At 40.2% G+C, this 24,903-nt stretch overlaps 1 protein-coding gene across 1 annotated transcript; it reads left to right on the top strand.

The window, feature by feature from the left end:
• The first annotated feature begins 581 nt into the window (after positions 1 to 581).
• Positions 582 to 24,278, top strand: LOC121927342 (CD99 antigen-like protein 2). Its single transcript, XM_042461083.1, is given in 11 exon segments — positions 582 to 813; positions 11,793 to 11,831; positions 13,201 to 13,242; positions 14,423 to 14,488; positions 14,583 to 14,606; positions 14,609 to 14,644; positions 15,724 to 15,855; positions 18,400 to 18,450; positions 20,741 to 20,779; positions 22,360 to 22,482; positions 24,121 to 24,278. Coding segments are annotated over 11 exon segments (627 nt in total). The 5' UTR covers positions 582 to 755; the 3' UTR covers positions 24,138 to 24,278.
• The last annotated feature ends 625 nt before the right edge of the window (positions 24,279 to 24,903 follow it).

Here is a 24,903-nt window from a genome sequence, read left to right as displayed (position 1 = left end):
AAGCAATCTCAACATCCAGCATTTAAGTTAACTTACCTTTTCTGCACTAGAAAAACATTTCAACTGAGACGTATTTCAACTTCTTGCATTACTACAGCTACAGATGGCAAGGCTTGTTCTGACACCTCTTTGCAGGCAATGTGTGTGTATGTAGCTTAGAGCTTGGCACTGTTCCTGTTTTCCAAAATCTAACAAGGAAGACCCCATTAACCACTAAAAATGTAGTCCAGGTAGAGATGTCTACATGTAGGCACAGATCTGTACATAGAAAAAGATCTCTTTGTTAGGGATCAGCATAAAGTGTACTCATGCTGCACAATGTCTGTGTGTAATCATATGATAATTATTTCTAAGGGTTGGGTGTTTTCTCTATGGGAAAGGAGACAAGTTGAGAAAAGTGTTGCTTCATGCTTTTGGATTGGCTGTGAACAGTTGGTCCTTCCCTTTTTTAACCTGCATACCTCTTATTCATAGGTTAATAGAGGTGGAAGGGTGTGTGTCGGTGTTGCATAATACTGCTGCTTCTTGTTTGTCAAAGATACTTTCTGAGTAGATTTTGATGCTTTTCCAGTCTTCTGCTTGTGATTTGTACATTTAGAACATCTGCAAAGTAGGACGTTGTTCATGTTTGAATGGGGAAATATACCTGCAAAGTGAGTTTGAAAAAGAAGAAAGAAAATCACTGAAACTGTGAATCTGTAACATCTTCAACTGTTTTTGATAAGAAGAGACACAAGACAGAACATAACAAGACCATGGTGAAGTTGGTAGCTGCCCTTTTGGGTGCAGGTTGTTTCCTGCTCACAGTTTCAGGTAAGTGCCATATAGCTTTTTTCCAGGTTCAATAGTTGTGAGAAATGAAGAGTTTTTAATTCATGATGTTGCCGATTTGTTAATGGTGTTGTATTTCAAATGTTTCACTTCTGAAATGAAACATTTTGGAGCCCTTAAAAGTTCTACTTCCTAATTGCACATTTGCAGGATACTGACCTATATCAAGTGAGACCATTGAATCTGTTTCTTCATTAGCTTTTTGACAGATCAAGAGCATATCTGTCTTGTCCAGATTAAGTTTCAATTTGTTTGCCCTCACCCAGTCTGTTACTGACAACAGGCACTGGTTCAGCACCAAAACAGATTCCTTAGAGTTAGGTGGAAAGGAAAGACATAGTTGAGTGCCACCTGCATATTGATGACACTGAACCCCAAACAGTGCCCCCAACACCCATCCCAGAGAAGTGTCTCAGAAGAACACTATGTTGATAGTTTTGAAAGCCATTGAGAGGTCCATCAGAACCAAAAAGGACACACTTCCCTGCCCAATTCCCTGTGTAGGTCATCTGGCAAAGTGACCAAAGCTGTCTCTGTCCCATAGCCAAGTCTGAAGCCAGAGTGAAATTGATCTAGATAATCTGTTTCATCCAGAAATCTCTGGATTTGGGAGGCCATTATATGCTGCAGAACCTTGCCCCAAAAAGGAGAAATAGGAGACAGATCGATAATTGTATAATAAAGTGGGATTCAGGGAGAGGTTTTTAAAAATATTTTTAGGAAAGGCCTTATCACAGCTTCCTTTAGGCAGGATGTAACTCTGCTTTGCTGCTGTAAAGCATTCACCACCTTCCTTACCCACTTGGGCAGTCCCCTCTGGCTCCTCTGATAAGCCAGGAAGGACAAGGATCCAGCATACACATGGCAGTTCTCCCTTCTCTAAGGATCCTGTCCCCATACTCAGGCTGCACAAACTGAAATGTATCTAAAAACATAGGACAAGCAAGTGCTAAGATTACATCCACTGGACTTATATCGATTAAAACCTCCAAGTTAGAGCAGATCTGCACAATTTTATCTGCAAAGTGCCATGCAAATTCTTTACAGCAGGCTGCCAAGTAGTCTGCTCCTGTGAAGCAGAGCATAAAATACTCCTGACCACTTGAGATTGCTCACTGGATGACACTGTGCATATGCAATGGTGGAAGAGAAGAATTATTTCTTCACTACCACAACTGCCCAGTGGTCAGCCAGGGCTTTGGGATCATCTGCCAAGGCAACAGGGAGCTCCCATTAGGAATCTGTATGGATCCATAAGTCTCCTGGGTCAGACCATCTAAATCCCTTCCCCAGTCCTGTGTAGGCGCCAAATCCCAGTGAGTCTACACCCCACCAGACAGTGATGAAACAAAGTGCGCAGAGCCACCTGTCTTATTCTGCACCAGATGCTCTGCAATGAAACTAAGGACTTTATCACACTGAAACAATCAAGGAAAAGCAGGGGTTTAAATGGACATTAGCCTGTGAAAATTGCATGATCGTGGTGAAGATTTTCAAATGATGTCACATTAAAGAAGACTTATCCTGGCAATAAACTGGTAATAACTAACAACAAATCATTTGTGGGATTTCTGTGTGAATGATTTGTTGCTGGTTATTACCTGTTTCTTGCCAGCATAAGTCTTCTTTAATTATGACATCGTGTGAAAATCTTCACCATGATCATGCAGTTTTCACGGGCTAATGTACATCTGAACTCCTGCTTTTCTCCCAATTTTCCCCCCATGCGATAAAGTCATAAGAGAGATACAAGTTGAGCTGCATGTTTGTGCTTTCAAAGAATTAATATTCATACCAACTCAAGCGATTTATCCATATGGGTCTATTGTAATGGATGTCAAACTCTTGATCTAGTATTCTGAACATTGCTGCACTAATTATTTTTATGAACCACAGACTTTGGAATTTATTTAATTAATATAAATTATGGTAATTTAATTAAGATAAAACTGAGCCCAGTTTTTCTATGTGCTTTCATATCTTGTAAACTGGTGTATTTATCAAGCTTTGCAGTTTATCACATAACCAAACAGTGAATAATTGAAAAGAATGACAATTGGGGAAAAATGTGTGTGAATTAGGTGAAGGATGATAATCCATGCAATCTTTTGCATCCAGATTCTTATTTTGACAGTGCCAGGCTTCTAAACATAAACACTAATTAAGTCTGGAATGTGGACTTTCTAGTTCTGGGAAATATCATACAGGGAGTAGCCTATTTATGCAACTCTGAGACTTTGATTTCCACATGCATAGACAGCCCTGTGTGTGGAATGGCAAGTTTTATAGGACATACATTGTCTAAGATAATTGACACTGTACAATCTCCTGCTTTTTTTTAGCTCTATTTTCCCTATAATTTTGCAGTGAAAGGTAACAAAAAGAAAGGTCTGACCAATTCCTTATTTTTGTACACATACCTTACTTATTATTGGCATGGACACTTTCCCTTGACTATGACCCGGTACACATAGGCCATTTGCGGCAATAGTAGGGCTTGATTCGGTGCAGCATCTATATGTGCCGAGCCCTACAATTGGCACCATTACATCAGAAGGCTGCAGCCCCATCTACACGGGGTGCAGCCTCGTGATGTAAGGGCATCCAAGCACCCAAATTACTCTGGGTGCATGCGGATGCTGCAGCACAGATGGGGCAAAGATGGGCGGCACGAAGCCATCTGTCTGTACTGCCCCAGTGTCTTCTTTCCTATCAAAACAATTGGCTGGAAACAATTCTTGGGCATTCTCCTAGACTCAGTAATGAGCCTGGATGCCCAGGTTTCAGTGGTGGCCAAGAGTGTGTTTGCACAGCTAAAATTGTCTGTTCCTTGGTACGTCAGCTCTAGCTTCCTTGACACATGTCCTGGTTACATCACATTTAGATTATTGTAACACAACCTATGTGGAGATGACTTTGGAAACTGCTCAGAAAAGTCAGTGGGTCCAAAATGCTGTGACCTGGTTACTGACCAGGGGAGGTTAAAGGGTTCATATAATTCCCTTGCTGAAACAATTCCATTGGCTGCTGATCCTTTTCTGGGAAGAATTCAAAGTGCTGGCTATGATCTTTAAAGCCCTACATAGCTTGAGTTCAGATCCCCCCCCAAAAAAATACCATATCTCCTTATATGAACCTACCTGTGCTCTAAAATCTTCAATGGAAGGCTTTCTCTTGGACCCACCACCATCCCAGGCATGTGGGAACACCAGCCTTCTCAATGGCTGCTCCCAAATTATGGAAACTCCTTTCCCTGAGAGGTCCATTTGGAACTCTCCCTGCTCTGTTTCTGCTGGCAAAGACCTTTCTATTTAAGGAATCTTAGATTTTAGGGTATTGTGATAGAAAAAGCTTTTAAAGAGAGGTATAGTGCTTTATCTCCAGTATGGGACATCACTCTAGCATAGAGTAAGCAAACCAAAATATACCGTATGTCTGATTGCAGCAGTTCCATTGTTCCTTTGCTTTGGAAATATCCACAGCCAAGAATATGTATCTATGTTAAACTTCAGAATGGAAACATTGACTAGCATCCTGTATTACAGTTACATATTCAGAACATAAAGTTATGAATCTGTTAAGCACTCTATATTCAGCTATACAGTATTATGTATTAATTATTGTGGCACTATTTCCCCAAATAAAAACTCCTCAAATCCCACCTCAGTTTCCAGGGAGCTGCTCTAAGTGATGGTAGGCCATTGGGACACAGCAGGATGCCATTCCCAGCCCTCTCCTACTAACAAGGAAGATTGTGACAATCAAAAGCAGGAACCCTGATGTAATTCCTTGTCAGACTGCAGATATCTGGTGAGAGGGGCTAGAAACTTAATCCTGATGCAATTCAGTTGCTAGCAGAACAGAACTCCACTGCGCAGAATGGCTGCTGGTTGTTAAGATACACTTGGAGGGTGGCTGGGCCAGGAGATGATACTTGGTTAATAATTTGTAACTGAAGACTTTATCACATCACCTCTGTTCTCATTGTGAGTGCATTAATGAAGAAAAATGCATACTTATCAGTTTGGGGGCATTCCCAACTGTACATCCCTCCCTTAGCACGACGAGACTCTAGCTGGTCCCTTGCACTCTCTTCCTCTTTCATCCTTAACCCTACCTCTCTACCCTATGCCCTACCCAGTGTGTCTTTCATATGTATGTGTGTGATTTCTTAACACAGTTCCAGAGTTATACTAACTCAGCAGTTTTAAACTCTATGGTTTTAAAGAATAAAAGGAAGTAAAAGAACAACAACAATCCCAGATGTTCTAGAATAGTGAAGGGAAGGGAGCTAGGGGGGAGGAGGAGACACTGACATCACATGGATCCCGGAACTGCAACAGGATGATTTTCCACACCTGATAACTAGCAGAATTGGGAGCTTATTGATAAGTGTTCCCAGTCAATGACCAGATGTGTGTGGGCTGACCATGATAGAAAGACAAGGAATGATGAGAGAGAGGCAGCATCATGTAATAGATATCACAAAAGGTACTATTAGTGACCTTTTATGGCAGCTTGAAAGTCAAATGTGATAATATCCCAAATTGGCAATCTAGGCTTGGATTTATTGTGAAGTTTGCAAATATCTATTTGTACTTACATGCACAAAATCCATCTTTACTTATAACTCTGATGTTAACAGTTGACCCTGTAGATGACACATCTACAAGACCCTCTCTCCTCCACTGCTCTGCTTAGCTTCTGCAAATCTATGCCTGTGACCTCCCTGTTTGAGTCCATTCATCTGGCATATGGTCTTCTTCTCTTTCTGCTACCCTCTCCCTTTCCTAGCATTATGACATATTGTTATTTAGGTCAGGTGACATATCAAGTCATAAGAGAAGCTTAATGATCTCCAAATAAATTTACCATTTCCTAGTTTTGTGTATCTGTGAGGAACACAATGGGATGTATTAAAACCATATGCTTTGTATGAGAAAGGTTTGATTTGTGTGATGATGATGTTAGTTAACTGATTTAATCAACCATTGTCAGCCCTAGTAATTATTCAAACCTGCGCATATAACATGCCAGATTATAAAATTAGGGCATTCTCATCTGGGTGGAGCAAACACATTCTTTGACTTTTTTTTTTTCATTTTCCAGAAAGTTGAGTGGCATGAATTTGATTATTCATTTGATAATTTCAATAATTTCAGCTACTGGTGAGTAGGAGGGAAGGTAAAGTATAGCAAAACTCTTTCTGCGATAGAGAGTTGAGTATTGGGATTGTAAAAAATGCAAGAAGATGAATGCTGGATGAGACCACAGGACTATTTAGTCCAAACTTTTATTCTAACAAATGCCTATGGAGAACTCAGAAGGAGGGCAAGAACACTAGAACATCCTCCCACTTGTTCTACCCAGCAACCAGTAGAAACACCCTCTTAATGACACTAGAGGTGATACATAGCTGTCCAGGCTAGTAAGCACTGATAGTCCAACATCTCCAACCCCAGCATGATATGATGCATCTCTTTGTGTGGATTCATGACATCTTTCTGTGAGATTCCTCTTAGTAGGAACTATCTGGTATCTCTAGAGACACTGTGGTGTAGCAGTCTGAGTTCTGGACTCTGGGAGATCAGGGTCTGAATCCCTGTTCAGGCATGGGGACCAACTTTAGGCAAGGAGAATCCATCAGACAAATGTACTGATCCATATCCACAAACCACTTCTGGAAGTTTTATCTTAACCAGGTGTCACTTTTTTTTAAGTTTATGGGCTTTACTTGACTATTAAAAACAGCCCTGGAATACTTTACATCACAACTGCACTGTAAGAGAGGAATAGTTTGCAATAATGTATTTTTGTTGGGAAAGTCTCTCCCCCGCCCCTTCCCACTAATGTGAGGACTACAGTGAAGCATGGAAAGAACAGGTATATCTAAAGAGAATGGCAAATGATGTCACCTTTCCTGCCAAAAATAAAAAATATCCTGGTGCTTTGACACAGCACTGGTTTGACTGCTACAAAACTTTGGGGGATTAAGATTACAGATTACACTCTTCCTGCATGAACCCTATGAGTTGAGCATTGACAGTCCGGTGTCAGAGGGCAGATTTTGCCTTCAATGCACCAATGTCACCAAGGGGAGCATTCTGATTTTTCTCTGTTTCTTCTATGTCAGTGAACAGTAGCCATTCACTTACATAAGAAAAAAACAAAGATGAGTGCTCAGAGATGCACTGCTCCCTCTAACTATGAGATCAGGAGGTGAGTGCTGACAGAAATAGAACCAAAATGGAGCAGAAATGAGGAAGAGGCAAGAAACCCTGAGCACTCCTCCTAACAGCTCAGTGAAACTTACACATGTTCAATAGGCAGGGAATGCTGAGTGGGTCAAGTGCTATGCACAATTAAAAATGGCATCCAAGTGTGTGTGCAACCATATTTTGTCTTGAACAAACATGGGAGCCAGTAGTGAGGTGTCAGTGTCCTTGAAAAACAGTCAGTGCATAGAATTTAATGTCATCTGTAAGATAAAATGCCTTTGAAGCATTGGGCAGCCATTAGTTTTATTGGATGGCTGCTCTGACATGAGTGGCAGATGAATTGGTGAGGCTGGCCTGCCTGAGAGGTCAACTAAAACTAGTATAGAAATCAGGAACAATCCCAAGGATTTCCAAAGCATAATCCTTCTACTCTCTATTTTATGCTACACCTGTACCTCCACCAGCTTTCAGTTTGAGTATGTTAAGGTCTTATATGTTGCTGTGTACCTTCAAGTCATTTCTGACTTATGGTGACCCTAAAATGAGTCTATCACAAGATTTTCTGGAGCTGAGAGTGTGTGACTCACCAAAGGTGACCCAGTGGAATTCTGTGTGAATGGAGAATTGAACCCTGATCTTCAGAGTAATAGTCCAGTGCTCAAACCACTACCAGGCTGGCTATAAAGGTCCTTAATACAGTATAATGTGATTTAAATCATCCCCCATCCTTTCCACTTTCTAACTCCCCTAAATTATCATTTCTGGTGTTTTCCTGATAGAAATTTGTGATCCTACTGATCAGTGCATACCAATATTGCATTTTTTTAGTCACCTGTCTTGAAAGGCTACCTTTTCTTTTGTTTCAGCTTCAGTTGCAGTTCCACTTAAACAAAAAACCCACATCTTGTAACAGAATCGCCTTGGGGGTTATAAGAGAAACTGCTAAGGCAGTTGTGTCTAGAGGGAAATGAGTAATGAAGCACTTGAGTCAGATCACATCCCACTTCCCTCCTCTTTAAAATACAGACACTTCAGTGCAAAATTCATCAGAGACCCAGAGGAACAGAGCAACAGTCTGCTCTTCAGTTGCTCAGGACTGTTCTCTCAGTTGCCTCTCAGACTGCTATGAGAAGGCAACCCTCCTCAGGTTGTCAAGTTCACAGGAGAATTCCTTTTTGGAAAATGAATCTGAACAAACAATGGAATTTTCTACATACTCTTCGCCTGTTCAAATCAAACCTTAGTCTCATTGGAAGAAAGCTATGCAGTGAAAACACTTCTGTTTGAGTTTGTACAGATATTCCACAGGGAAATAGAAACAGATTAATTTTTAACCAATTTGTTTACACTCACTGGCTGCCTACAAGTCTTCAGATAATCCTTACTGCTTTTAGTGTACTGTGCTTCCATAACTTTGCAATGAGACAATATTTATAGGATGTTCCTAGAACTGAGGTTTTTCAAGCTTTTACAGGGAATTTGTTAGGCACTAAGGGCCTAAACAGTTTAGGAGAAAGGGGCAGACAGAGGCCACCCCTTTCTTTCTCGGATCGTGGCCGCTCCAATCAAACGGTGTGGCAATGATGCGCTGGGAAAAAGGAGCCACTAAAAGTGGCTCCTTTCTCTGCTGCTGCTGAGGTGCCATAAGCACCCTGGAGCAGTGTTGTGCCATCCCACATCACCATCACACACCCCTCGTAAATGGCGACACACCAAGATGGCGCCCGTGGTGTGCAGTAGGGTTCGCTCCACGCTACCAAGTCCTAGTTTTGGCCCCAGGCTGGCACAAAGCGCCGGTCTGTACTGCACCTTTATCTACTTTTTATCTCTGCATTAATACCAGTGCATTAAACTGTCCTTGAAGCAGATTCTAAATAGTTAAAATAAGTAAGGAGGTGGCATAATGGATGATTAGGTGTCAGTGCCTGAGAGATGCATCACATGGTGGGAATGTGGCTCACCACTTTCTGACTTATTTTGAGATTAATATATCATCCAGAGATGTGAGTAGACACAACATATTTACAACGATAAACACCACCCGTCCACAGCAAAAAATATAATCATAAATGGTTTTAGGTTGCTGGCAGTATTTAAATAGACACTATAGGTCCACTGAAAACTATTATTCTTAGAATATGAAAAGTTTGACATTGGCACTGTCTGTGGATGGGATGAAAATAACCAGAATTTCAATACCAGCACTTCTCTTGACACTCATAGAAGAATTATTTCACTGGCAAAACATTTTGCTCCTTTTATAACTTCTTCCTTTCCTATGTGTCACACTACTTTTGTCTTTCATAATACCTCATGAGCTTAAATAGCTTTGAGATAGACTATAAATTGGATAGAACACAGACAAGAAGAAAACTATGACATCACAATATTATTGTTATGTTGTTTTATGGTATTTTTATGTGAGTTCCGTTCTGTGCATTTCTTTTGATTTGTGGTCAAATATAAGACTAGTTGTTCCAGAGAAGTAGATTGTATGGAGTTCAAGCAAATAACTTGAAGAAAGGAAACAACCACTTGTGTTCCAACTGGATGCTCTTCTTAACATTATCAAAAACACCATTCTTTTTCCTTAGGGATTAATTGTGAGGATATTATGATTAAAAGAAAATAATATTTATTTGTGAATAATCCCATTAATCTTACTTTGGAAATGTATAAATAAACTGTTCAGAATTTTGGCCAACTTGGCTTCTAGTCCCTACAGGCTGCATGATAAGTTTCATGTCTTTTCCTGGTGGACTGGATTTAGTGTAGTTTTATGAATAAGATCATTGTGTTTTATTTAGAGAGTCTCAGTTTTGAATTGTGTGCATCAATCATAACATGTTTCATGTAGGAAAAATTCAAGTGGAGCTTTTATCACCAAGGGCTAGATTCTACAAACTGCCAGCAGAATCTACACTTTTAGCTGGTCTGTATTTTGTGCTCATCAAGTCAAGATTACCAAGAGCAGCTTCCCCATGATGGGCCCCTTATGCATCAGCTTGTATTATGCAAAGTAAATTTTCCAAATTTCAGATGTTATAAGTTGGTATATACAGACCCTCATGGAGAGTTATTAACATATCCTACACCTCTCTCACTAGATATAGGGTTTCATATTTGATATCTAGCATCAGGCATGTTTTTGAGAGGTCACAATGACTTTTAGAACACTAGGAAGTTACACATGTGAGAAGATACACTGACCTGAGAAATTGGAGGAGACCTAGATGATACTAAAATCAAAGTAAGCTGGGTTTACTACTTGAACCCCTATCTCTTCACATTCAGAGACAAAGCAAGTCTCAAAGTAAAAGGAGTTAAATACAATCTTCTACCTTACCCCATGCTGTGTTCCTGGTCATCCTTTCTGTCCAACTATTGCAGAGTTATTCCAGAGCCAATCCCTGTTTTGTCACTCCAAAGTTAAAACCATCAGCCAAATTGACAGCAAAGCCTTTGTTACACAGTGTAGTAGCACCAAGTACCCCTCAAGGCTATGGAATAAGATATAAATATCAGGCCCAGCTCTAGCCTTATTTGTGCACAGACGGCCCCTCTTACTCACTATGTGACCCTCACATGCTGTCTGAGCCATGCTTCATTTTCAGTGGACCTATCTTCAGGACTGGTAATTATCACCCCTTCTAATTCCTGATCTCTCTCTATTCAACCTTCCACATCTTTCTGTCTGTTAGTCCTGTGTGGTTCTTAAGCTTGCAGTGGTTTTGTGTGTTTGCATGAACCTTTGCACATTGCTAAATAAAACCTTTATGTTCATTGAAACTGGAGTCTCTCTGCAATTAGTACTGGTATACACAGGTGAAAAGATTCCCAAAATTACCCTCCTCTCACAGGCCTCCTTTTGAGATAATAAATCCCCCAAGGAGACCCCACCTTTTAGGGTAACAGAGTCAAGCAGTGATGCTGATGATTGTGAGAATTCTGGAAGTAGCAGCAACAGCAGCAGCAGCCACAACAACTTTTCCAATTTCTTCACAAGCTATCTTACGGCATTCGATGCAGGATCCCTATCTCAGTCCTAGAAATCCCCAGTAGTTGCTGAAGATAATGTGAGATACCACCTAAATGTTAGGAAGAACTTCCTGATCATAATTGCCATTCAACCATGGAATATGTGCCTCAGAGTGTGGTGGAATTGCCTTCTTTGGAAGACTTTAAACAGATTAAATTTAAATTTCCTATATTGCTATGTATTTTATATGTATTATCCTACTAGAAAGGCCCCTTCCCCACCACCACTCCCTTTGTGTCATGTCTTTTTAGATTGTAAGCCTGAAGGCAGGGAACCGTCCAATTAAAAAGATTGTATGTACAGCGCTGTGTAAATTTACAGTGCTTTATAAATAAAGGTTAATAATAATAATAATAATAATAATAATAATAATAATAATAATAATAATAATATCAGAGGCTGGATGGCCATCTGTCAGGAGTGCTTTGATTTTGTATTCCTGCATGGGAGGGAGTTGGATTGGATGGCCCTTGTGTTCTTTTCAAGCTCTGTGATTCTATGATTCTAAGTTTCTCCACAAAACAGCAGTGAATCATATAGTTATATTGTACGGACATTACACCTATCTGTATGGAACACACAAGGCCTGTTAGTAGTGACACCATGTGGAATGTACAGTATGTGCAGCACTTCAGTTTAGCACAAGAATAAAGCATGAAAGTTCTTTTAAAATCCTTGATTTAATGTTTGTGCTCTTTTAACAGGATTTGGTGATTTTGATTTATCTGATGCCCTTGGGACAGGTAAGTGTGTGGGTAAAAAAACAGCAATGCTAATATTAATTGTTTATGCAAAGCATTGAAGAGAATCTTCTTTCATCATACACCATCAGTCACTGAATGGAGACCTTATGAATGAGAGACATGCATGCTTACATATATTTCTGATGTCACCTTATTACTCTTTACACAACTTGGTAGTGGATTGAAAGGAAGGATTGAATTAAGGCAGGTTATACCAGTATAAGGAAGAAACAAACTGGGTCTTTGTCATGGGAGACAATCTGCTGTATTGTAGGGTCCAGAAAGAAGCCAAGTGGCTTGCTGTACATCTAGAAGGACAATGTCTGTTCTTCTTTTTCCTGGCTCCAGAACTGCAGCCATATACACCCACACCCTTCCTTGGCCATTAATTGTAAGGTTGTATTCCAGTGCTGAAAAGGCCTGTTATGTTCAAAGGCTGAGGGGGTGGGGTAGGGTAAATGTACAAAGAGGTACTGATTACCTGCTCTCACAACAACTGAAAAATCATATATGATGGTGTAAAAAGTGGTTATGACAGTATACATCACTTATAGGACTTCAGCTGTTGTTGAACTGCAATTCCCGTTAGTTCCAGCCAGCATAGTCAATTGTGAGACTACTTAACATTATAATTCAACAAGAGCTGGAGTCCACTCCCTGCTTTGACAGAGACCATTGTGCTGTATATGCTATTTCCCTCATTTTTCCTCTTCTGAAGAGCACTTGTGTACATATATCTCATGAACGAATTCATTGTTTTGATTTACAGGAATTCAAATGATAGTTCTTTAGGGTAGTGTACCTCAATGTGGTGTCTGTGTGCTAGAATATATATGCTGGCTGGTGATGAGAGTTGTAGTTCAACACGTCACGTCTGGAGTAAAGCAGTGTGAAGAAGACTGCTTTAGGAGCTGTGGGATGTACAGGAGAAGAGCTCAAGGGAAAAATACAGGGGGTGCACAGATCATAATTTGTGTGCCCAACTGGATCTTGGCTTATGGATCCTTCTTTTAAATATAAGTTTAAAACATAACCTTCTTTCAGGTATGCAGAATAGCATTTGCACTGTATGTTTGAATACAGAGCTATCTAACACTAATAATTTGTTAATTAAAATTACACAACCAAATATAAACCTAGTGAAGCCATTGAGTACTCCATACTTTAAAAGAAAGTCTGAACATGTTCCTCAGTGCAATTGTATGCATATGTACTCTAGCAATGGATCTTACACCTTGGTAACTGGGAATATAATTGCAGCTTCAGCCATGTCAATAAAAGCTCTAGCTATTTTTTATTTAGCCATATTGGTAGAAGTTTTTTTTAAAAGTAAGCTAACCATAGACTGACTTTGATTTCTCTGGTTTAGTTACCATGCGGCCCAATCCAGCCACCAAAAGGCCACCAGTGGGTGAGTATTAGATGGCAGTTGAGTTTGAATAATTGAAGTCACAATGCTTAGATATGTGCATATAAGATCTAAACCTACAAATGAAACTGTAAACGTAGCTTTCAAATGCACTGATATTACTGGTGTAGTAATCATTTCAGGCTTTTTTTTTTAATGTTCCCCAAGAATAAATTATTTACTGAATTTTGTTAGAAAATGCTAATCTCTTACTTGTTTTTTTTACCAACCATATTCTCCTTTGGTCATTTTGGCTTATGTGATAGAGTTTTATGAAGATAAAAAGAATTTTGCATTACTGATAGTAGAAACATGCAGAATAAAAAGTAGTATCTCAAAGTGGCAGCAGAGGCCTGGAAATTGACTTGTACTGAATACTTTCTTCCTTCCTTTTTTATAGAATAAAACTGTGAGAGTGAATATTTTCTACATGGTTTGGGCTTAGTGCCAAAGAATTATAAATAAAAAAACTCTACAAAAATATTTGGTAAAATATTTGGGCAGGCCATCATATAAGAAGCTAGTTATTTTTCATCAGCTGTTTGCTTCATGAAGTGGTATATCTTTGGTTTTACCTTTATGAGTACAGATAATAAACCAAAGACACACACAAAATGTGAACATCTGTTGAAGATTGACCTGGGGGGAGCAATACACCAGTGGTTAGAAAGCCTGAACTGAACCAAGGGGATATAGTTTTTTGGTGGTCGGGGGAATCCAGTTTTTTTTTTTTAATTGATAGCTTTACGGTACTGATAAAGCATCAAATGTATCATCTGATAAATAGAAACAACACACCTATTCAGAACTGAGACCATATTACAGTATGTTAAACTTTGATCTCTATAGTTACCTGGCCAGCTTCATATTATTAATGTTGGCAGAAGGATCATAAATGTTCTGTTTACAGTCACTAAGTTTAAAACAGAACCTGTTTTGTACAGATCCCCATGAATCTTGCTTGACAATTTGTGGTTAATATTGACCAAAATTACACTTCTGAAAACATTTGTTTTCATGTCACATTTGTATCAGAGTAAACAAGCTTGGCAAACTCAGCATCCCATGATCTTAACATTATGTGAAAACAGCATTTAAAAGAAGGTAGGAAGATTATCCTTTTGGTAAAGGAAAAAAAGTGCTTCTGATGGAATTCCTATTCAGAAACATTTATACTTAATAGGTGACAACCCCAGACCTCATCTATATCCTGACCTTCGACCACATGCAGGTGGCCATGGAAGTGATGGTAAACTTTTTTCCACTTAAGGATTTATAATAGAGGTATTCGTTTGGATTTCTGTTTATGCCGTGATGAAATCTGGAAATGTTTATCATTAAAGGTGGGAACTCTAGACCTAATCTCTATCTGATCTTAAACCACATGGCGGCTATGGAAATGATGGTAAGAATAATTTTCATAGGTCCGTTACAGACGGGCCATATAGTACGCGCTCTGCGCGTACAGGGTTAGGAAAGGCGGTGCTTCTGCACCCCCCTAACCTAGTGCACGCTCTGTGCGCACAAAATGGCAGCGGCCATTCCACATGGCCCCGCCATGATGACGTCACGATCGCACCACCTCTAAACGGGGCGGCGCGGACGTGACGTCGTCGCTGCATGCCAGGGCACTTAGTGCACCCTTAGCACGGAGCAGGAAGGAGCTCCTTTTGGAGCTCCTTCCTGGTTTGTGCCGCTGGGCGCAGCCTTCACACGGCTGCGCCCAGCGGCGCAAAGGAGAAAGGGCCAAGCGGCCCCTTTCTCCTTCTCCCCACCGCCGCGGGGTGTCCTTGGGGCTTGAAGCCCAAAGGACACCCTTCCAGGCTGCGGGGAAGTGGTCTTTTGCCACTTCCCTGCAGCCAGAAAGCGGCGGATCGGGGCCTCAGTGGCTGCCGTCTGGCTGCTGAGGCCCTGATACCCCAGGGAAAGGGGGTGGGTGCAGACCGCCCAAACGGGCGGTCTGTAACCCACCAATGTTAAGATCTAAAAAAGAGGGAGGTTCATTTAATATCTTTTAAAAATTGTGTTGTTATCAGCTGTTTCACTTAGTATTTTAGGGGTCTCCCACCCCATCCCCCTCCTCCTGCTCCTCTTCCAACTCCATCACCACTGCCACTACCACATCCTTTTTAGAAAGTTTCTAGGAAGGTCCTGTTCTTTGGTGGGGGGAAGATCTCATGGGCATCTCCTAAACTTTAAGAGATGTTGACAGGTTTGTATCCCTATCATTGTTTGTTTCCCTATCAAAACATACCTTAAACACATCTGATAAGATCAGAGCAATCCCAGAATACATTATCTAGTGTTGCTGTAATATTATAATTTTTAGTATGATTAATGGGCATTAAAATGTGATAGATTTTGTAATTCAGTTGGAATTGCTCCTACTCATTCTTTTTTCCTAATCTTTTGCTCTTGTTATTGAAAACACCTGTTTCCCTTGACACTGATAATATATTTACAACTTGCTTTAATATGTTTTAGATTCTGACTTTAATCTAGGGGATGCACTTGGCGGTGGCAGCAGCAGCATTGGAGGAGGAGGAGGAGGAGGAGGAGGAGGTGGCAGCATTGGTGGTGGCAGTAGCAGTGGTGGTCATGGCAGCATTGGCGGTCGTAAGTGTTCTTTATTTTTTATTTTTTTAAAAAAATATGTTCTGTGTAAATCCATAAATCACTGGTCTTAGATTGCTTGGGTTTATACCAGTAGTGTTAATGCCTCTTAAATTAATCTAAGTCAAATCAAAACTACTAGTTTAAATCTGGGTAATTTGGATTTATTGGGTTAGGTATCTGGCTTTAGCCAATTTTTCATGTGTTTATTATGTGATGGAGGATCATAGAGGGCTGTGGGGCCATGCTGCTTGGACTGTGATAAAGTTTACAGTACCCTTAGCCACACCAGCGGTGGCCATTTGTTAATATGAAATTCTGTGAGGTCATGTGTACAGACATACTGTAGATCCTCTAAACTTGCAGACTTATTCTATGTTATAGAATGATTTCTATTTATTTATTTATTTACGGTATTTATACCCCGCCCTTCAGCCCTAAAGGGAGCAGCTTACAATTATTATTATTTTTAATTAGACGGTTCCCTGCCCTCAGGCTTACAATCTAAAAAGACATGACAGAAAAGGAGAAGGGAATGGTGGTGGAGAAGGGGATCAGATCCAGCAGTTCTTCTCTCCCTCTCAGGCCTGGACCAAGGCAGATGGACTAGAGGGAGGGCTCTGCTTCTTAATAGAGGCCAGGCCCAATAGCGTTGGGCCTGCCCTTTCACTCCCTCCCAGGCTGGAAGATGACAGTTGGCAAGGAGGGAGGGCTCTTCTTTTTCAGGCCCGATGGCGTTGGACCTGCCCCTTCACTCCCTCCCAGGCCAGAAGACAATAACTAGCTTCTATGATATCTTTTATATTTTCTGTTGCATTGGGAATGCTGTGACCTAGTTTTGCACACCATTTGTGGGAAGCAGGGGATGTACAAGGAGGACGGACTATTCCTGTTCTCTCCAAATGTGAGCAGTTTCAGCAATTTTTAGTGTTTTTAGGAACACATGGGGCAGGGTGAGTTCCTGCTATTTTTATGTGGATTTTGTATTTTTGGATATGTGTTTTCCTCCTTTTCTAATGGGTTAAACATGCATTGGTGGTGGTGACTGCAACCTTCAACCATTTACATGTCTTTCCCTGCAGCAAACAGAGCACAGCAATTCAAGTAAGAATATCGTATGGAAAATTTAAATGGCTATTTTAAAACAAATCTTTCACAATATATGTTTTGATTATGTGCTTCCCTAGTTAGGAAAAAAGTTGGGTTTTTTGTGTGTGGTTTTTTGTTGTTGTTGTTTTTTGGCCAGACTAGTCCATGTGTACCACAATGATATGGTGGTTGGAAGATTTGGTCTTGAAGTATATACAAGGCTATTAAGGAACTAATGAGAAGGCATTTATGCACAAACACATATCTGAAAATCTTGGACCAAAATCTTATTTGGTGCTGGCAGCATGAAAAATCCATAGCATAGTTGCATGGGTTTGGGTGGAAAAGGAGGTGAAGGAGGTGAAGGCAGGTAGTACCAGTGTGTCAGGTTACACCAGAATACAGTAGCACTTGCTGTGGTTAGGAACAGATCTGTGCCCAGGTGCCTGACTCAGTTGGCATGACAACCCAGCTGGTCCTCCAGCATCCCAGCCTTTTCATAATGGCTGTGACCAAAGTTCACAACGACTGGAATTATTCATGCAAGGATGTCATGAATACCTCCTTTGCAGGAGTGTGGGGAATGTGCCACCACTTGTGGACCTAGTGGTTGTGCAAGTGTTTATGCCCCATACAATGCTGGCTGTATAGATTTTTAAAAGTAAAAGGTTTAGAAAAGTGACTGGCAGGAGCTGCTTAAGTCTTTCATTGTCTGCCACCTAGGTTCTTAAACAGTGGGCCATGCCACCCCAAGGGGACAGTATCTCAAGGCACTGACCTCAGATACTGATTAGCTGACTCTCCAGAGAAGGGAGGTACTTGGAATGCTTTTTCAGCATCCCCTTCAGGTTCAGACCATGTGGCAGGTAGTGAGATAAGGAGAGAAGAAAGTGAGTGTCAGAAGCTGGGGCTTTTGTTGGTGTGGTGTCAATTTGGGAGGGCACTGGAGCAAAGTTTTCTGCCCTACCCTTCCTTCCCCTTTGCTGTTTCCAAAGGCAAAATCCATCAGTTGGTGGCGTTTCAGCTTTCCGAAGGAACAAAGTTGACCTTTCCTTTCCTTCTGCTTATTCCAAAGGCAAAATCCATTGGTTGGTGATGTTTCAACATTTGGAAGATGCAAGCCCTTTTCTTCCCCTTTGCTCTTTCCAATGGGAAAATCCTTCGTTTCTGTCTCTGGAAGGAGTAAAGTTAAAACCCTTTCTTTTCCTTTTGCTCTTTCCAAAGGCACATGCCTCAAATCATGTAGAGACATTGTGTTGAGTTGGGTATTGAATATAATGAAATAAAATGGTTCTAATTTGAAGAGAGGGAACTTAATCTTTCATACATGAAACAGAAAAGTGTCTGCAAATACAGGCTTAGTTGCTAAAAGAAAGTCTCTGAAGAAGCACAAGATTGGGAAAAACTTGGAAAGAGAATTTTGAGAGAAAAAGTAATATTACAATTTCATATTTTCAGATGATTTTAGTGACTTGGATCTCAACGATGGGAAACCTCTACCTCCAGCAGGTATGGCATAATAGTTTAGGTTCTTTCAGCTAATCTGCAGTCCTTTTCTGCATTCCTCAACATGGCTACATCTTTTAGGCCCTATGCAGAGGGGCGAGATAAAGTGGCTTCTGGATACTTCGGAGATGGGTGTGCAGATGATGCATGCCCCCAGAGCGACCAGAGGCCACTCTGGATTCCTATTCTATTTGCTTGTGTGTATGTGCACTTTCAAGTCACCTGTCAGTTTACTGAAACCTCATGAATTTCATAGGGTTTTCTTAGTCAATGAGTACTCACAGCTGGTTTCATTAGTTCCTTCCTCTGATCTATAGCCCAGAGCACCTGGTATTCATTGGCAGTCTCTCATCCCAGTACTAAACAGGGCTGACACCACTTAGCTTCCAAGATTAGATGGGATCTGGTGCCTTTAAGATATTTTATTGGTATCTAAAATCAACTGATGCTTGTTAATATTTTGTACTGTAATTTGATGATGTCATTGTATTTTTATAGTTAAACTTATTTCATAAAACTAATGGCCTTTGGCAAATTATTTTGGCAAAACTCCATTTAAAAACAGAGAATACTCTTTGGCCCTAGACACTGCAGGCATGGAGAAGAGTCCACTGATCCAGGACTACAGTGGGCGGGGGCAAAGGCTTAAAGCCCCATATTCATGCTACGTTCTTGAGCTGGATTCCAAGTACCTCTTTGAAGTATTTTGCACTTTCAAATCTCATCTAGGAGGGGTGCAGAATTTTGGTCCTCCAGATGTTTTTGGAATCCCATAACCTGTTACCATTGGCCAGGCTGGCTAGGGCCAGAAGTTTAAACATTACTAATAAAATTAATTCATTACATTGCTCAATTCAAGTTCCCAGATTAAATAGTTGTCATTATATGGTTGTCATGTTTGGTTGCAGTGGGATGTGTGTGTGTGTGTTCATGTGTTATAGGTTGCTGGTTGAGGGGAGTGTTGCTGTGTTTACGACGCGTTACAGACTGCCTGTTTGGGGCGGCCTGTAACCGGCCCTTTCCCCGTCGGATCGGGTCCTCAGCTGCCACAACGGCAGCCTCTGAGGCCCCAATCTGCTGCTTTCCAGGCTGCGGGGAAGCGGCAAAAGGCCGCTTCCCCGCGGCCTGGAAAGGAGTGTCCTTGGGGCTTCAAGCCCCAAGGACACCCAGTGGCAGTGGGGAGGAGGAGAAAGGGGCCACTTGGCCCCTTTCTGCTCTGCGTCGCTGGCACAGCCATGTAAAGGCTGCGCCCAGCGACACAAAGGTGGAAGGAGCTCCGAAACGGAGTTCCTTCCAGGACCGCGGAAAGAGCTCCCCAGGCGCCCTTGCACGGCCCCAGTACGTCACTTCCGCGCCGCCCTGTTTGGATGTGGTGTGGTCGTGACGTAGCCATGGTGGCGCCTATGTGTATAGGGTGCCGCCATTTTGTACGTGCTCCGCGCATGCTAGTTAGAAGGGTCAGGAAGTGACGCCCCTTCCTAACCCTAGTATGAGCGGAGCGCGTACTTTAAGCCCGTCTGTAATGGGCCTACCTTAACTATATGGGGTGGCTAAAAGATTGCTTCTCTATCATTATTATTTTTTACTTTAAAACAATTATCTGCCACTCAGACTAGCACAGAATCCTGCCTGCAGCTGGCCACATCATTCAGAATCAGAATAAACTAAAGTGACACCACAGCCAAGATACTCAAAGAAATGTGGCTGAAGGCCACTGGTCTCACTTTCTAGAGTGACAACAAGCGAAGTTACCTCCAAGATCTGGCTAAAGCTGATATGAGCTGTAGGCCAAAAACTTCTGGAGGGCAATGTGCGGGCATCAGTGCCCTTGATCTTAATTCAGTGGGAAGAAACTATGACTGAACTATTTTTCCCTGTTCTTATTTTATATCCTGTATAAAAACATAGTTTGGTAGTATTAATGTTGCTCTTATTCTTGATCAGTTACTAAAGCAAGAAATGACTTAAAGCAATAAATTCAACTCTACAATTGGAGCTATATGTGTTTTAAGCAAATAAAGCAATATATTGCTGCTATTTATTTATATTGTTGTTTTCCTAATTTTTCCAATCTGGGATTCAAGGAGGCTTACAACAGGGAAAACAGATAGTGCTTTAAATTTCATCTCACACAAAAATTGAAAATATAATAAAACTAATAATAGTGTTAAAAGTAGTTAAACACAAGAACATTAAAAAGAATACAATGTTTAGATAGGTCTTTATATGATTTTGGTATTTCTTGATAGATTTTCCTGAAAAACAAACAAACATGTTATTACCTCTGTTTCAGGCGAAAGACCACATATTTCAGATCAAGGGGGAAATACTGGTAAGTGAAATCTGGTACATTATTTTCATTCAAGGAGATATGATGGACCTGTACTATGTATTCATATATTCATATGTTTTCAAATTTACCCTTAAATTGCTCAATTTTGTTTTAAACAAAAAGGAGTTGTGCAACCCCATCTGGAATGTGCTATCAGTTCTTACCTCGTTTCAAATGCACACCAGCTGCTATTGTCTTCTACAGCTGCTGTATGTAGGCAAACTGGCCTTTTGGTTGTAAATGGTTGTGGGGTGACTTTTGGAAGGGAAAATAGACCATGGCCTTGGCCTGGATAAGAAGCATTATCTTGATTGTTGTCTTTGAAACTGCTTTTCACTCAGTTGGGCTGCTTAAACATGCTGTTGAAGGTATGGGATGTGTAATGTGATGTGCAGAGTTCAGCTTCAAGTTTATATCCTGGCAATCAGGGGAAGTTCAGGCTTGATTTGTTTTGGACCCATTTATTTGTCATTCCACAGTATACACAGAATTATTCTCTAGCATCATATTTCAAAAAAGTTGATTTTCTTCCTATCAGCTTTCTTTACCATCCAACACTCACATGTACAGATAGTTATGGAAAATATAATGGATGGACAGAATTAACTTTAGTGTTCAGTGAGATGTCTTTACACTTTAAGATCTTATCTTGTTCTTTCATAGCTGCGCTTCCACCTCCTAGTCTTCTTCTGATTTCTTGATTGCAATCTCCATTGTAGTTGTCACATTTTAGACACATCATGAGAAGATATGACTCACTAGAAAAGATAATAGTGCTAGGTAAGATAGAATACAGCAAGAAAAGAGGAAGATTCTATTACAGGTGGATAGACTCAATAAAGGAAGCCATGGCCCTGAGTCTACAAAACCTAAACCTGTTGATGACATAAACTGAGGTTGTCACCATAAGCTGAGGTTGACTTGGAGGCAGTTAACAAACACACACACACACACACACACAGAGAGAGAGAGAGAGAGAGAGAGAGAGAGAGAGAGAGAGAGAGAGAATTAATACAATTTCTAGTTTGGTTCCATCCTCAAGTTTAAATTAATTGATATAACTTCCTAACACTTTTTCTGATCACACCAAGAGATTTCAGTGAGACTTACTTTTTTCTCAATTTTCTTCAATTGCACTCTGACACTTGAAATACTGCACACTATTAGAAATAATGAAATGTAAAATAAAGACAGTGAAAAAAATGACTATACTTTATATATCATAACAGCCTTTAAGACTGGTCATGGCTGAGCATGAATTTATGTCTCTCTCTCTCCTTACTTCATTCTCTTTTTTTTACTAATAAGAATAATTTTTGCTTCTTCCCATGAGGCTGTTAAAATCCTTATAGTCATTTTTCATTCATTGTGAATGGTCTCATTAAAATTATATTTAAAAAAAAATGCTCTGGGGATTATCCAGACTGTTTTTGTTCTGCTTTTTAAATGTGCACATATTTGCAATACAGGAATACCCTAGAAAGTATGGGTCAAAGTGATAATCCACTTTTTACAATAAAAACAGAATAGAGTGGTGTATTTCTGAAGAAACTGTGTTGCTGTTCCTTTCCCCTCTGCAGTTGATTCTAGTTCAGCCGCTCAGATTACATCCCCAGTTGTGGCTGTAGTAGTGCTGTTAGCTGTTGGAGCACTAGCTGGCTATACGTCTTACAAGCAAAAGCGATACTGTTTTAAACCAAGAGGTAAGACTAACAGCAATATTATATAACTGGTTATAACTTTAAAAAGAAATGAACTTTTAAAAATTGCTTCCACTGGATAAACCTGTCTACAATAGACTTCAGATCAGGGTAAATGAGTGATCTTTCTCTGAGTTAGTCCCAGTGATTTAAGCTGATGTCCTATAACCATTTACATAATAAGTGCCATTGAATTAATTGGAATTTGCTTCTGAGTATACAGGATACACAAGTCTGAATTTTAAATGGTATAGACTCCTTTTTCTGTGATGAATGAAAAATAGTTTAATTACTCTTTACTTTGACTAGCTACTGATCTCCTTATCAGAGCAATGAAGAGTGGAGCTCAGAATCAGTGGTATGCATAGCATGTGGTATAAAAGATGAGATAATGGCCTTCTATCCTAACAAATGGGAAAGACTAAGTGAAGTGCCAGAAGACAGGATAAGTTATTCACTTGCTTGTATCATCAATTACTTTATGTCTGCCCTATCTTTTCCCCAAAACACAGGACTAGTGGGTGAAAAAGAGAAGAAGAAAAACCCCAAAACAAAACAAAAAACAAACTAGCACACACTTAAAAAATAAAATCAAAGTCTAGTAAGAGCAAGGAATATTAACATTCCACATAAAGGATAGCTAATTTTCACAGAGTTGGTCAGACAGTCAGTTTTTGCTGTTGATAGCCAATGGTCATCACAAAAGAAATAACAAGATTATGTGTCTATACCTGTGCATGACATCATGCATACACACACTGAGTGGTGAATCCAGGAGGTAATAAACATACAGTATTAGGTTTTCAGAAATTGAGATGATCAGAATTCAAAATGGTAACATTCCGCTTAGAATTTCAATTTGAAAATTCACTTGGGGTCAATGGGGCTGTACAGATGGGTGGCAGGATGCTGCCCTGTTTGCCCCAGATTTAGGCCGTGGCAACCATACACTGGACCTCTGGAGGGAGAAAAAGAAGCCTCGAAAATGGGTGCCATAGGGCGCTGTGCCCAGCATGTATCATCATGGCATGTGCTGTGTTGATGGGTGAACACCAAAATGGCACCCGGGAAGCACGGTAAGGGCTTTGAGCGTGTGGATGCTCAGCCCTCACCACCCATACAGGCCGACACAAAGTGTCAGTGTGTACAGCCCCAATATTGCTTGGACAGAGACTCAATTTATCACTAGTAATGCACAAAATGCTATGTAAAACATTACAAAATTATCACAGCTGATCAGCAGCCATTGAATTTTAAAATAATCTGATTAGTTTTATATAAAATTATAAAAACAAGCAAGTCTGGTATTTAAGAAACTCCACCTGGTGTTAGAAGGATATTCATAAGCAGTACAGAAGGAGACTGCTTATGAATGTCTGATCTTTCACCCTTGGATGAATGGGGCATAATAATAATAATAATAATAATAATAATAATAATAATAATAATAATAATAATAATAGGATTTATTTATATGCTGCCCAATCACTGGGAATCCGGGTGGCTTACAACAGAGGGGATAATAGACGGTTCCCTGCCCTGTCTAGTGTGTGTCTACACCAAAGTGCACTTTGGACATAAGACTAAAGTACCTATGTTGCATATTTCATATAAATGAATTCTAATATTTCTATTTTTTAGGTGGAGCAGTTGTTTAACCCCTTAAGGAATTAGGAAAAAATGACTTCAAGAAGATCACTGAAGCTGTTTATGCACTATATTATGTTTATGTATAAATAATCTCATTGAGATTTTGTGCAATATGAAACAATGCACTATAGTAAAAATTGAAGAATGATCTTTCTAGAGCTAGAGGTCTATTAAAGAAATCTTTATGAATAAAATATTAAATGTGTCTAAAATGCATGTTTTCTGTTTAAAAACCTGTTTTTATACTAAATTGTCTATTTATATAGGGACCATCAGTACAGTGGGGGGTTTGGATGGCACCCAGATTTATTTGTCCGTAATGATTAGAAAAACATAAATAAATGAATGATGGCAATATGCTAAGTCTGCCCAGGTCAGTAGACCAGTTTTATTCTTCCATTGATAATTATTTGACTAAGGCTATGATATTTTAAAAATGTTGGTGAATTCAGGCTTTTAGGAAATGTGTAAAATCACCCTGAAAGAGGAACGTGTCCTACTCTGTCCCCCACTCCATTGTTCACCTCACATGGGCAGAGACAAATCTGAACAAGAACAAGAGAGTTTTGCTATATGTGGAGACTCACCATAAATAAATAAATAAATAAATAAATCAGGGTTTCCAGTCACAAACAGAGCTTCCACATGTAGTGGAAACTCTGTGACATTCTGAGAAAAATGACACGGGAGACGTGGCAGGCAGAACTAGCAGGCTTCCTTCTTCATATATTGATCCAACATGTTTTCTAAGGTTCTGAATAAGGCATAAATGTC

Source organism: Sceloporus undulatus, chromosome 3, assembly GCF_019175285.1.
Source record: "Sceloporus undulatus isolate JIND9_A2432 ecotype Alabama chromosome 3, SceUnd_v1.1, whole genome shotgun sequence".
Classification (NCBI taxonomy): domain Eukaryota; kingdom Metazoa; phylum Chordata; class Lepidosauria; order Squamata; family Phrynosomatidae; genus Sceloporus; species Sceloporus undulatus.
The sequence above is the reverse complement of the archived record's forward strand: the minus strand, read 5'-3'. Positions and strand labels throughout refer to the sequence as shown.